The sequence below is a fragment of the Panthera tigris genome, chromosome B1 (genome assembly GCF_018350195.1).
Source record: "Panthera tigris isolate Pti1 chromosome B1, P.tigris_Pti1_mat1.1, whole genome shotgun sequence".
In the NCBI taxonomy this organism is placed as follows: domain Eukaryota; kingdom Metazoa; phylum Chordata; class Mammalia; order Carnivora; family Felidae; genus Panthera; species Panthera tigris.
In genome coordinates, this window is record NC_056663.1 from 136357087 (window position 1) to 136371486 (window position 14400).

The following is a 14400-nucleotide window of genomic DNA, read 5'->3' on the forward strand; positions in this document are numbered from 1 at the left end:
TACATGCAACACTCAGTGCTCATCCCAACAAGTGCCCTCCTTAATACCCATCACCCTTCAGCCCATTCCCCTACCCACCTCCCCTCCAGCAACCCTCAGTTTGTTCTACAGAGAACAAACTCTCTGTTTTTATCTTATTTCATTTTTCCTTCCCTTCCCCATGTCCTTCTGTTTTGTTTCTTAAATTCCACGTATGAGTGAAGTCATATGATATTTATCTTTCTCTGACTTATTTCACTTAGCATAATACCCTCTAGTTCCATCCACGTTGTTGCAAATGGCAAGATTTCATTCTTTTTGATCACTGAGTAATATTCCATTGTATGTATCTACCACATTTTCTTTATCCATTCATCATCAGTAAATGGACATTTGGGCTCTTTCCATACTTTGGCTATTATTGATAGTGCTGCTATAAACATTGGGGTTCATATGCCCTTTTGAATCAGCATTTTTGTATCCTTTGGACAAGTACCTATTACAAATCTGATTGCTTTAAACAACTGGTTTACTTATATTCCATAACTCCATTAACCCTCTTAATCTATAGTTCTATATCCTCACACTGAGACTTATTCTCTTTCCTCTCCTATCCTCATTCTTATAAATCCATAATAAAAAAAATCATTTTTGCTCATGAGGGGCATGAGGAGGAGAATGAAGGATAAAGGTGTTTGTTTTGCCATCCACCAAAGATGGAGGGAGTGGAGGGGGACAGCCATAAAAGTCTAGGTGTGATTTTACTTATTTCACATTGTACTACTGTGGACTACAAGCAGGCTTTTCTTTAGCCCTTACATGGGTCTGGGAGTGGGGAAGTGGGGAGGGTATCCAGCAAGATGGAGAACGATTGCCTGTAGGGTGAGAATTTGTCTACTCTGCTTTGCAGAAGTTTTCTTACCCCGAAAGAAACTCATATGGCATATTAATAGTACTCTAGGATTTATTATCATGCTCAAGTGTGGGAACATGTAAAGGAAAGGATAGTCTCCATTTCATCTGAATAGCTTCTTTGTAATTAATACCACTTTTCTGGTTTCCTGTCAATTCCTCCCACATAGATGAATAAATCAGAATAGTGTGTAATTAGAATTGAGTTTTTTTGTTTTCCAAACCTGAAGAAAGCTGGGCCTCCCTCCCTTTCAGGTGGCTGGATAAACTGGGCCTGTCGGCTAGAATGGGCATAGAAGTGGTGATGAGGCAAGTGCTCTTTGGAGCCGGAAACTACCACTTAGTGGATCAAAACTTCGAACCTTTACCTGTAAGTGATTGTTATTTTCCTATTGCTATGAGTAGAATAGAGTATATTGAGCACCCCTGTATCAAGCTCCTAATAAAAGTCAATCCTGTCAATAAATTCAGTATTCTTAACAAGTAGACCCTGAAATGATGAATTGGAAGAAACCTTAGAGATCATCCATTCTAATGTGTGCCACCTGGGGTGTGTTATGGGTTTGGTTTTTTTCCTAATGTTTATTTATTTATTTTGAGAGAGTGAGCAAGGGAGGGGCAGAGAGAGAGAGAGAGAGAGAGAGAGAGAGAGAATCCCAAGCAGGCTCCATGCTGTCAGCACAGAGCCCAATGTGGGGCTCAAACCTGTGAACTGTGTGATCATGACCTGAGCAGAAATCAAAAGTCAGATGCTTAGCCCACTGACCCACCCAGGGACCCCGGGATTTTTTTTTTTAAAGGGACAATTTGAAACTTTGTGACTCCGATTTTACAAGATAACAAACTTGGGTCAAAAACAATGTTTTGCAAATTAAATCAAAGTTAAAATTACCTACAGTATCCAAAGCTTCAAAAGTTTTTTATGCATGAAATTATAATTTATTTAACTTTGAGATAAATCAGTACTATGTATTTGTTCAAAAATCTCACCCTAAGAATTGGCTATCTTGTTAATAATCTTCAAGATATTTATGAATACAGTGTCAGTTTTACCCTACCTCTGACTGCATCTGGTGCTAAATCAGGAGATGTAGACTTTTTATATAAAAAGCTACCTGGAAATATATGTCTAAAACTTGGAATAGTATAGATACAGCCCTGAGAAGTAGGACCTTGATTTTTGTAGTCTAAAGTGGCAGTTGAAGATATGTATTTTCAAAGAATAATTCCTAAGGGAATTATTTGAATACTGTAGGAAAGCTAAGAAAGTTTGGCAGAAAGCACATGCCAAAATATAAGCTAGGTTTTTGTGGTTTGTAGATAGATTTCCCAACAAAGTTGCTTTTAATCTATAGTAGTCCAAACTCACAAAGCACCTGGTTCATAACTTTTAAAAAATTTTTACAAAATGACCTTGTAACAAGTGGAATATATCTTCGCCAAGTATATTATAAATCAACTATAGAGTTAAACCAAACATGATAATTTCATTAGACAAATATCCCAAATCTGCTGCTGGCCCTTTCTGAAATGGACCTTGAACAAGGAAGGTACATAAATAGTTTCTACAAAATTTACTTTGCCTAGAAATTAGCCAGCTTATCTTGTCAGTCTTTGTAAATAGTACCACGTTGTCTATATCTTTTCAGTGCCCAAACATAAATCTTTGGCTTAAGATCCTTTGTGTTTTTTTGTTTGCTTGTTTTTTAATTAGTTAATTAATATTTTAGTTTTAGAGAGAGAGCGCAAGCAGGGAAGTGGGGCAGAGAGGGAGAGACAGAATCCCAAGCAGGCTTCATGCTCAGTGCTGAGCCCAAAGAGAGGTTTGATCCCACGACCCTGGGATCGTGACCTGAGCCGAAATCAAGAGTCAACCAACTGAGCCGCCCAGGCACCCCCTTCCTCAAGATTCACAGTCATCTAGAAAAACTTGCAAGAGTAAATGGTACCCTTAACATCTGCAGGGTCCAAGGGAATCAGTCTTAAATCCAACATACATGGCTGTTTTCTTATTTGATTTGTATAACAATCTTGGAAGTTGGCAAAGCAGGTATCTTAGATCAATTGTCCAGATGAGGAAGTTCAAACTGAGACAAGGTTTTGGGATAAGCTGGCTGTCACACAGTTGTCCCATGTTACTTTAGAATTCCATACAAATCCTGGCTCTGAGGCCTGAATGCTTTCTATCCTACCAGTCACCAAACCACGCTGAAGTTATGTCTCCTTTTTAAATGTTTAGTTGATTCTGCTCTTGTCTCCAGTGAAAAATTTGAATGTAAGCAGAGAAACAAAAGCTGTTTGCCCTGTTGAGTCTACATTTCCTCAGCTCAAGAAGGAAGAGTTGGAATATACATTGAGTATATTCTTCAAAAAAATTAACAACTAGGCACCTGAGTAGCTTAGTCAGATAAGCCTTCAACTCTGAATTTCAGCTCAGGTTATGATCTCAAGGTTGTGAGATTGATCTCTGCTCTCTCTGTGCCCCTCCCTTGTGTGCACACTCATGTGTGTGCTCTCTCTTTCTCTCTTAAAATAAATAAATAAATAAACCCCAACAAACTTTTTATTACGGAAAATTTCAAGTAGAGAGAAAAGCATTTAATCCTCAGTTTTGTTTAATCCATAATTCTACCCACTCCTCACCTCCCACCTACTGGATTACTTTCAAGCAAATCTCAGATGTATCACTATCCATCAGTAGGTCAGTATGTATCTCCCTTAGACAAACATAAAATATTATCACACTTTAAAATATTAACAATAATTCCTCAATATCATCAAATGTTTAGTCGGTGGGTGTTTCACATTTTCCTTACTGTCACAAATGTTTTTATTTATTTATTTTTCAAATGTATTTAATAGTTGGCCTAGTCACTTCAGGATGCAAACAACATCTATATATTGCATTTGGTTGAAATATCTCTTAAGTCTGCTAATCTTGAAGTTTCCCTTCCCACTCCTTTTTTGTGTTATGGAATTAATTATTGAAAGGGAGCAGGCAATTTGTTCTGTGGTGTTTCCCACATTCTGAATTTTGCTACATTTCTTCCTGCACTGTCCTTTAGTATGTTCCTCTGTTTCTTGTAAACTGGCAGTTAGATCTAGAGGCTTGAGCTTATTCAGATTTTTGGTTTTTGTTTTGTTTTGCAATACAAAACTTTTTTTTAAAAGAATTTTTAAAATGTGTTTTATTTATTTATTTATTTATTTTGAGAGAGAGCAGGAGAGGTGCACAGAGAGAGGGAGAGAGAGGATCCCAAGCAGGCTCCATGATGTCAGCTCAGAGCCCAACACGAGGCTCGAACTCAATGAACCGTGAGATCATGACCTGAGCTGAGATCAAGAGTCAGACGCTTAACTGACTGAGCCACCCAGGCGCCCCTGCAATAATTCTTCAAAGGAGATGTGGCATGCTTCCATCAACAGGCACATGATCTCTGGTTGTCTCTCTCTCTCTCCTTTTTTTTTTTTTTTTTTAAGAACCTTGATAGCTAGCGATGATTGTTGCCTAACCCATTCAGGAATGGGGATTATAAGGTTCTAAAAGAAATTATTTTACGGGCACCTGGCTGACTCAGTCCGTGGAGTGTGTGACTCTCAATCTCCGGGTTGTGGGTTTGAGCCCCACATTGGGTGTAGAGATTGCTTAAAAACCAAAAAAAAAAAAAAAAGTAAAGAAATAAAGTATTTTAATCTCTTAAGCAGACAGAAGTTTTATTGTAAAAACCTGCCTTTGTGTGTAGGTGAGTGTGTGTACATGTGCATACCTAAAAGTTCTGCTTTGAGCTTTGCTTTGAATTCTTGGTGATAGATAATAAAGAACATTTAAACTCTCTCAGCAATGAATTGCATTCTTGAAGATATAACTCCCTAGTGGTCATGGCTTTCAGAATTGTGGGAATACAGTCCTCCCGTGATAAAAATCAGCGAACAAGAAATTGCCCTCAGATTCATGGTGGGAACATGGATCAAAAGATGTATTCCATTTAAATACCTCTAGGATAACAGTCACAGTCTTTGTAAGGTTAACTATTTGCTCACACTGTTTTTGATAAATAAAGAAATAAGTAAAGATCTACTTTTGTCCCTCCTCTCCCCAACCACCCAACTAGGATTATTGGCTATCTCTTCTGTTCAAGAAATTGGTGGGCACCAGTGTATTAAGGGCAAGCGTGAAAGGTCCAGACAGCAGGAAACTTCGAGTATACCTTCACTGTACCAACATCAACCAGTAAGTATGTAACACACCCTTTTCCAGTCAAGTTTTAATCAGTAATATGTCCTTCCTGATAGGATGATAATAAAGTAATAACTATAGCTACAAAAAAAAAAAGCCATCTGTCATTTCTGGTGAATGAGAACTCTTTAAATAGTGAGGACCCACTAGGAAGTAGGGGAAGGGTCTGGATGGAAATTCTGAAAAGTGTCAATAGATTTAATTTTATTGTTTGTTTTAGTTTTTTTTAAAGTAATGATAGAAAAAGCTGCTGTTTGTATGGTTTATAATTTGAATTCATAGGAACCCACAAAATTCACTTTATTATTTAACCTTTCTGTGTCTGAGCATGGGTGGGCTGACCAGCTTCCTGGCAACTCAGTCTGGCTAAGCAGCAAAGATCTCAGAATGCTGTCACCCAGAAAATGGTAGTGTGAAGAAAAATATTGTATAAATTATCTTTCCAGGGGCGCCTGGGTGGCTCAGTTGGTTGAGAGTCCGACTTCAGCTCAGGTCATGATCTCACAGTCTGTGAGTTCGAGCCCCGCATCGGGCTCTGTGCTGATGGCTAAGCGCCTGGAGCCTGCCTCGGATTCTGTGTCTCCCTCTCTCTCTGCCCCTCCCCTGCTCATTCTCTGTCTCTCTCTGTCTCAAAAATAAATAAAAACATTAAGAAAAAATTTTTTTAAAAATTAAATTATCTTTTCAAATAGGACCACATGAGTTGTCCAATGTAATCATGAAAGGAAGGATAAAAAGAGGGCCCATCATCATTATAGATACTAATACTTAGTCTCCATGATTATGTTTGTAATTGAGTTTTTAATTGCTTAAGTTAGATAACTATTTTTATTGAGTTAATCTATTTGCTTTTAGCCCAAGGTATAAAGAAGGAGATTTAACCCTGTATGCCTTAAACCTCCATAATGTCACCAAACGCTTGCAGTTGCCGTATCATTTATTTGACAAACAAGTGGACAAATACCTCGTAAAACCTTTAGGGCCTGATGGATTACTTTCTAAGTGAGTAATTTTCCTTTCTTCATTTCGAACTTTCACAAAATTCATTGGTATTTATCAGAATAGAGAGTGTTGATAGGGAGCAAAAAAAAATGTCAATGATTTCAAGTTCTAACAATTCTTAATATTCATGAAGTTTATAGATGAATACTTATCCATACAGGTATAACTCACTCAGAGTCCAACACAGAAGGATATGAAAACATTTAGCAGTTAACTTAGGGAATATTTTGCATTTCAAAACAACTTGATACTTCAAGATCCCCTCAAGACATTGAGATTATTTGCTCAAAAAAGAGTTATAATTCTTGGTAACAGAGTCAGTAAAGCAAAACATACCTAAGTATGATTGTACTAAGGGCACAATATTACACCATGTAAGCTGAGTGTCACTCTCTTACCGTGTTAAAGTAGTTTTATATTGGCTAGAGTAAGAAAATAAAATGTCCAGAAGTATAGCTTTGAGGTGAATTATTTGAAGTTGGTCATAATCATTATGGTTTTAAAAGCCAGTCATTGGATATGTCTTATAAGAGACCGTATTCAACAGAATACCCTAAATAACTATGACCCTTGAAGAGTCAGGCCCAAAACCATTGTAAGATTCTGTCCAATGTGTGTTGGAAGGAGCTCTTTTCATCATGACTCTTCTCACATTGGAGAATAAAAAATTATAAGAGTTTAACAACATTCTCATCATCTCCTCCTGTCTCTGCAAATGAGTGATGTTTTCAGTGATAATTAGCATCAGAACCTGCCAAAGGACAGTAAGCATGCTTTCTACAAAGACCTATCTTCCATAGGCAAACATCATTAACATTGGGTACCATTGTTTATTTTTCCCCTATGCTTTATTTTACCACAACTGTAATCACACAATGCCTAATGGGAAAAGAAAAAGGGAGGGCACCCACAAGTTTTCCAAAATGTCTTTCCATACATAGCCTTTGTAGACATTTTTAATGGGCTACATGTTTTATGAAATATCATGGTTTACTTACCCATTTTCTTGCTGTTTAAACCTTTTCTTTTTTGTAAAGTAAATAATACATATTTGGGTAACCCATACTTTTTTTTTTATTTGGGTTCTAAGTTTTGGAAATGGGTATTTTTAGCATATTTGTATCTGATGCTGACAAGGGAAAAGCTTTTCTGAAGTAACTGAATAATAGTTGTAGAGTTGGAAGTGTGTTAAGAGATATTTTAGTCCAACCTTAGATGGGTAGTTTAAGCCATTCAGCTGTTTGATGGCTCATCTGTTGGATCTCGAAGCCTCTCCAGGCAGCTGTCCTCTCAAGGGTAATGTGAGCCTCTCTCTGCTTTTCATCTCCTGTTTTGAGTTCTGTCCTGGAGAGCAGAGGTTGGAAACTGCACCTCATGCCTATGGACAAGTGGGTTTAGAGAGCTTTTTCTCCCTCTTTTTCTCGTGGTAGGGGAGGTTGGCATGTGCTCCGTATTCTTATTTTTACTAAATTACGAACATTTTAAAATTGACAACTATGAAAATATCTGGATTTCTATCTTTTCTTTAAAAGATAGATACTCTAGGGGCGCCTGGGTGGCTCAGTTGGTTGGACGTCCGACTTCGGCTCAGGTCATGATCTCGCGGTCCGTGAGTTCGAGCCCTGCATCGGGCTCTGTGATGACAGCTCAGAGCCTGAAGCCTGTTTCGGATTCTGTGTCTCCCTCTCTCTGACCCTCCCCCGTTCATGCTCTGTCTCTCTCTGTCTCAAAAATAAATAAACGTTAAAAAAAAAAATTAAAAAAAATAAAAAAAAATAAATAAAAGATAGATACTCTAGCAACTCTGGGCTTATTTCCCCAAGTTGATGGAGTTGAATTGGGGTTGTTTACTTGAGACAGGTTCTTCACAGTCCCTCCGTGATCCTGTTACCTCTATGACCCTGTCCTACTGCACTTGCACATATAAATTCCTTGGCTCTTGTGGGCCCTTGAGTTTGCTACCCTTAATCTGGAACAATACCAAATACCTCATTTCCTCCAGAATAACTCCAATATCTGAAGGACAATTGGATTGTCGTCTCTCCAGGCTAAATATGCCATTTCTTCAATGATTCTTCTCTTTGTTTATCAGACCCTGTTGCATTCTGATCACACATTTCATGCTTATCAATTATTAATGGAAAATTCGTGAAATTATGGATTATGTTTTTTTACCCTAAATTCTCTGTGATGAGTGTATATTACTTATACTTTTATCTCTTTAAAATGTTGCAAAAAATAAAATAAAATGTTGCGAAAGTACCCCAGATAAGTTTGATGAGTGTACAGTCTGGACACTTGTGTATTCTAATGACCTCAGAGGGTTAAACGATGATCATCTTTAACGTTTATTTATTTTTGGGACAGAGAGAGACAGAGCATGAACGGGGGAGGGGCAGAGAGAGAGGGAGACACAGAATCGGAAGCAGGCTCCAGGCTCTGAGCCATCAGCCCAGAGCCCGACGCGGGGCTCGAACTCACGGACCGCGAGATCGTGACCTGAGCTGAAAGTCGGACGCTTAACCGACTGAGCCACCCAGGCGCCCCAGATGATCATCTTTAAAAAAAAAAATCATTTTTTAATGTTTATTTATTTTTGAGAGAAAGAGAGAGAGAGGCAGAGTGTGAGCAGGGTGGGGCTGAGAGAGAGGGAGACACAGAATCCAAAGCAGGCTCCAGGCTCTGAGCTGTCAGCAGAGGGCCTGATGCGGGGCTTGAACTCACCAACCGTGAGATCATGACCTGAGCTGAAGTCGGACACTTAATCAACTGAGCCACCCAGGCGCCCCCCCAAAAAATCATTTTTTAGTTGAACAACTTGTATAATACCAACAGAAGGTCCTCCATAGTAAGCGTTGAGTGAATATATTTTTAATATAAAAGCAGTATCCTATATTTATCTCAGATCAATTTTGTCCAGAATCCCTAATTCAGATTACTTTTGCTTGCTAATTCTGTTCAGCTCTGTTTCATCTGAAACTTGACAAGCATGCCTTCTATTTCTTATCATCATGTTACTGACCTCAAAATATGAAACAAGATACTAATCTTGAATAAAATCCTACCCTGATTTACCCAGCCTGATGCAGAAATAATCAGCATGCTTTAAGCTTATACTCAATATATTGATAGCATACTTTAGTGATTTTTACAGCCGATTAAACAACATAGCCAGATGGTATAGGGTATTATCTTGCCCATGTTTTATCATCTTAACCCACAGCAGTATTAATTTATAATGATGAAGTTTACCTTTAAGCTTGATGGCCTCTCCTAAAGCATTTCTGAAACTTTTTTATGTACCCTTGAAAATGGTTCTCAATTGCGTGCAGAACAGCTCTTACTACTGACATACAGAGATGTTTTCAAGGCCTATTTTTGTTTGTGGTTTCCTGATGATGGTCATGGCATTTCCTCCCCAATCTCCTCTAAAAATTGATGTGATATAGGTACTAAAACAAAACTCACGCGCATGTGGACCGAGTGTAAATGCAGTGCAGGTTTGATGGCCTCTAGCACAATCATGGTTATCTTTTATTTAAGACTTTAGGTACAGCCCCCAGAGCGGGGCACCTAACAAAGGTTAAATGGAAACTAATTTTTCTGCTGACTGATACTTAGGATAGAGTTTCAGGGATCTTTGTTTTTTGGTTTTTGGTTTTTGGTTTGTTTTTTTTTTTAGTGTTTATTTTGAGAGAGACAGAGACGAGCAGGAGAGGGGCAGAGAGAGAGGGAGACACAGAATCTGAAGAGGCTCTAGGCTCTGAGCTATCAGCACAGAGCCCAACGCAGGGCTGAAACCCACAAACTGTGAGATCACGTCCTAAGCTGAAGTTGGATGCTTAATCGACTGAGCCACCCAGGTGCCCTGAGTTTGAGGGATCTTTGATAATTCTAAATTGTAAACAACCAAACACTAGACAACTAACAAGCTAATATGCTCACACAGTGAAATCCTGTACAGCTGTTAAAATGATGTGGTGGATGAATGTTTAATGGTGTGAGCAAATGTTAAGATGTGCTAAGGGAAAAAGAATCAAGTTTTTTTATTTTTTATTTTATTTTTTTTTCAACGTTTTTTTATTTTTTTTATTTTTGGGACAGAGAGAGACAGAGCATGAACGGGGGAGGGGCAGAGAGAGGGAGACACAGAATCGGAAACAGGCTCCAGGCTCTGAGCCATCAGCCCAGAGCCTGACGCGGGGCTCGAACTCACAGACCGTGAGATCGTGACCTGGCTGAAGTCGGACGCTTAACCGACTGCGCCACCCAGGCGCCCCAAGAATCAAGTTTTAAGAGACTGGGGCACCTGGGTGGTTCAGTTGGTCAAGTGTCCCGACTTCGCCCCAGGTCATGATCTCAGGGTTTGTGATTTTGAGTCCCACATCGGGGTCTATGCTGTTAGCACAGAGCCCACTTTGAATCCTCTGTCCTCCTCTCTTTGCCACACCCCCCTCAAAAATAAACATAAAAAAAAAAGAGGGAGAGACTACGTATTATATCTTCATTTTTGTTTAAATGAAAATATGGGTGTACATACATAAAAGAGATGAAGGATATATTAAAAATGATTATGATGAGCGGCACCTGGGTGGCTTAGTCAGTTAAGTGTCCAACTCCTGATTTCAGCCCAAATCATAATGTGGAGATTTGTGGGATTGTGCCTCACATTGGACTCAGTGCTGCAGCATGGTGCCTGCTTTGGATTCTTTCTCTCCCTCTCTCTCTCTCTCTGCTCTTCCCTGCTCTTTCTCTCTCAAAATAAAAACTTAAAAAAAGAAAAAGAAAAAAATGGTTATGATGAATTAACCAGTTACATTTATCAGAATAATGGTGATCATAGATATTTTTGTAGTGCTTACTATATGCAAGGCAATCTTACAAGTGTTCTACATATATTACATGTATTACATACATATAACTCTGACATTAACCAATTTTCAACAATAAAATTTGGGGGGGGGGGCACCTGGGTGGCTCAGTCGGCTGAGTGTCTGACTTTGGCTCAGGTCATGATCTCATGGATTGTAAGTTCGAGCCCTGCATCAGGGTCTCTGCTGTCAGTGTAGAGCCCACTTTGGATCCTCTGTCCTCCTCTCTTTCTGCATCTCCCCTGCTTGCTCTCTCTCTCAAAATATTTTTAAAAAGAAAATAATATAAAATAAAAATTATTTTCGTATTGTAAAAACTTCATAGTGTTAAAATCACTTGAGATCAAGATCATAGAAATGTAAGCCATGTTTAGAATTATGGAATTAACTATCAGTGGAACTAAAAGCAGACTGAAGGTTTTCTTTTTAAGTCTCTGTTTATATTGGATCTGTTGCTGTGAGCATGTATTAATTTGATTTAAACAATAGTAAATGTGCATAAAAAATAACATTTGTCCTCAAGATATTTTTTACATTTCTTGACTTGGTTTTGAATTTGAATTCCAACAGTGGAATGCAAAGAAAACATCTATTTTTTGGAAGCTTTTGGTTTGGTGAACCCTAAACCTAACCCTAACCTACAAAATAATTTTGTTGCACTCCAGCAATATATATTCTACCAGAATATCTTAACAACATAAGAAATGCAAAATGAATGCATATCGCCTGGCAGAAAGGGAGTGAGAAGGTTTATGGGCACCGTGACAAGTGGGAAATTTTATGTCATTTTGCATGTTAAATTTGTGATATTTACATTCCCTTCTACCTATTTGCTTTATCTAAAAATGTTTTCAATTACTTACCATCAAATAAAATTGCCACAAATCCAGAAGTTATTCATGTTTATCCTTTTTAGACCACCATAGTGGTGCCTACTGTATAGATTATGTGTGTTCCATTTTCTATAAAAGGCCAGATAGTAAGTATTTCAGGCTTTGCAGGCCATATGGTCTCTGTCAGAATGACTCAGCTCTCCCAGTGTAGCTTAAAGATCATCTGGGTCAAATACCCAATATAGAATTGAAACAAGTTATATAATACAGGCTGTCACCATTTTTTTGGCCTTAAAAAGATGTCACAACTTTTGCAAAGAAGGTAGAGCATACACCACTTGGCTAACCTGGGTTTATCTTTCCCCTTTGCAGATCTGTCCAACTCAATGGTCAAACTCTGAAGATGGTAGATGATCATACCCTCCCAGCTTTGACAGAAAAACCTCTCCGCCCAGGAAGTACACTGGGCTTGCCAGCTTTCTCATATGGATTTTTTGTGATAAGAAATGCCAAAGTTACCGCTTGCCTCTGAAAATGAAAGGCATACACCATCCCTGAGATTGAATTTTTCAAGTGTATTGATAAGAGGAAAGCAAAACCCAAGCTATAGGAAGGCAAGCAGATACATTACAGATCAACTAGGGAAGCTTTAGGGATACCGGGACACTCCCGGTGCTCGATTTAGCACAGTCTTTTGTTCTAAGTAGACCACTGCTAATAATAATACCTGGTGCCAAACACTACACTCAGTGCTTTGCATGTTCTATTTTTACTTAAAGTTATTAAAAAGGTATATGGATGCTCCCAATATAGCCAGGAGGCAAGTAAGTGAGGGATACAGCACTATTTTTAAGAAAGTGCTTCGTTGTTTTTATTTTAAAAAACAGTTATTAAAAGACTGCAGGATTCTTTATATGCTGTTTCTATGGGCTCCCGTCAGAAAAAGTTTACTGCCACAATCTTCAAATTGTCTATAAATGAGAGGGTCTCTTTTCACCTTAACAGAGAGCTAGATTTATCTGCTGCTTCTCTTTTTGCTGTTCTTTGTCAACAATACCGCGTGAGAGGACAGATGGTTAGAAGTGATAGTATAAAAAAAGAATTAACGACAATTCAGAGGGACTGGATTATGTAAACTTCAAATGAAATTTTAAAGCGACTGTAATTGAAATTGACCTACTTACCAAGAGGAGAAAATGTAATTCGATACATTATAACTACCTGTTGATGTTTACTTTTTTTTTTTATTATTTTTTTAACGTGTATTTATTTTTGGGACAGAGAGAGACAGAGCATGAATGGGGGAGGGGCAGAGAGAGAGGGAGACACAGAATCGGAAGCAGGCTCCAGGCTCTGAGCCATCAGCCCAGAGCCGGAAGGGGGGCTCTAACTCACCAACCGTGAGATCGTGACCTGAGCTGAAGTCCGACGCTCAACTGACTGAGCCACCCAGGCGCCCCACGATGTTTACTTTTAATCCACCTTTAGTTCTTGTTTTAGTTGGGAAACTTTCGGATGCAAGTGGCAGAAAACCCTGACTCAAATGGCTTAGACCATGAGGACATTTATAATCCTACATAACAAGAAGTTGAAGTAGGGCGGGCTCAGGATGTCATCCGGGAATCAGGTCCTTTCTATCTCTGGTCTGTCACCTTTAGTGTTGGCTTCATTCTCCAGCTGGTGACGTGATGGCTGGAGCCATGCCATAGACCCATTCGGACCCAGCAGCAGCCAGAGAAAGAAGATGAGCAACTTTTTCTGCATCTCCTTCATAGACTTGCAGAACCCTTTCTCAGAGGTTCTCTCAGCGAACCACACCTCGTGTCTCCTCATGTCTTATTGGTCAGGAATGGGTCATGTGGCCATTCTCCCCAGTTACTCCAACATCAGTGAGATCCCTGTAATTGTCTCCTAGTGGTCTTTTGGAATGGAGAACGTGTTGGGAAGTCCATGGCACTGACCACTATGTTTCTGTGCTTTTATCAGTGACAGAAGGTATTGTTTTCTCCTATATCTTAATTTCTAGAGATAGAATTCTCTTTATATTTATGTCTGCTATGAATATTGTCTCTATTAAATTTAAGTACATTTATAAAGAGATAAAGACAACCCAGAGTCTGAATGCTTCAATACCCCTAGATTTTATATATACGTAGTTTTTTATATTTTCACATTTGAAATAAAGTAATTTTTATAACCTCGATATTGCATGATTATTCTTTTAATAAAACTTAAGCCTGGAAAAAAAAAAAAGCCTGCAGATCCCTCCATTTGCAAGCCTTATTTTCGTTCAGCACTTTGTTTATACCTCCTACTTTTCTGTCCCTTCAGCTTCCCCCACATCAGAAGAGCTGACCTTGAAGAAAAGAGCTCATCAGGCACAAACACCATTTCCTCCCTGATCATGTCAACTCAATCATGAACAAAGTCATGTCCAGTTTTTCTTTTTGCTGTCCCCTCTGCCACTTAATAAATTTAAAGCCTAATCTCTCACTTGTATTATTTTTTTGGTAACATTTATTTATTTTTAAGAGACAGAGACAGAGCAGGAGCAGGGGTGGGGCAG

The 14400-nt window shown here is 38.7% G+C and overlaps 1 protein-coding gene across 3 annotated transcripts in view; it reads left to right on the top strand.

The window, feature by feature from the left end:
* HPSE (heparanase) overlaps positions 1 to 13132 on the top strand; it is a 38925-nt gene extending 25793 nt beyond the window's left edge. For 2 of the 3 annotated variants that reach the window (XM_042984261.1, XM_042984263.1), the window contains 4 exons: positions 1147 to 1261; positions 5004 to 5122; positions 5984 to 6130; positions 12207 to 13132. In XM_042984261.1, coding sequence (XP_042840195.1) covers positions 1147 to 1261; positions 5004 to 5122; positions 5984 to 6130; positions 12207 to 12366 — 541 coding nt within the window. In that variant the 3' untranslated portion in view covers positions 12367 to 13132. The remainder of the gene's footprint in view (positions 1 to 1146; positions 1262 to 5003; positions 5123 to 5983; positions 6131 to 12206) is intronic. The other variant, XM_042984262.1, reaches the window with a different exon arrangement.
* Positions 13133 to 14400: the final 1268 nt, after the last annotated feature.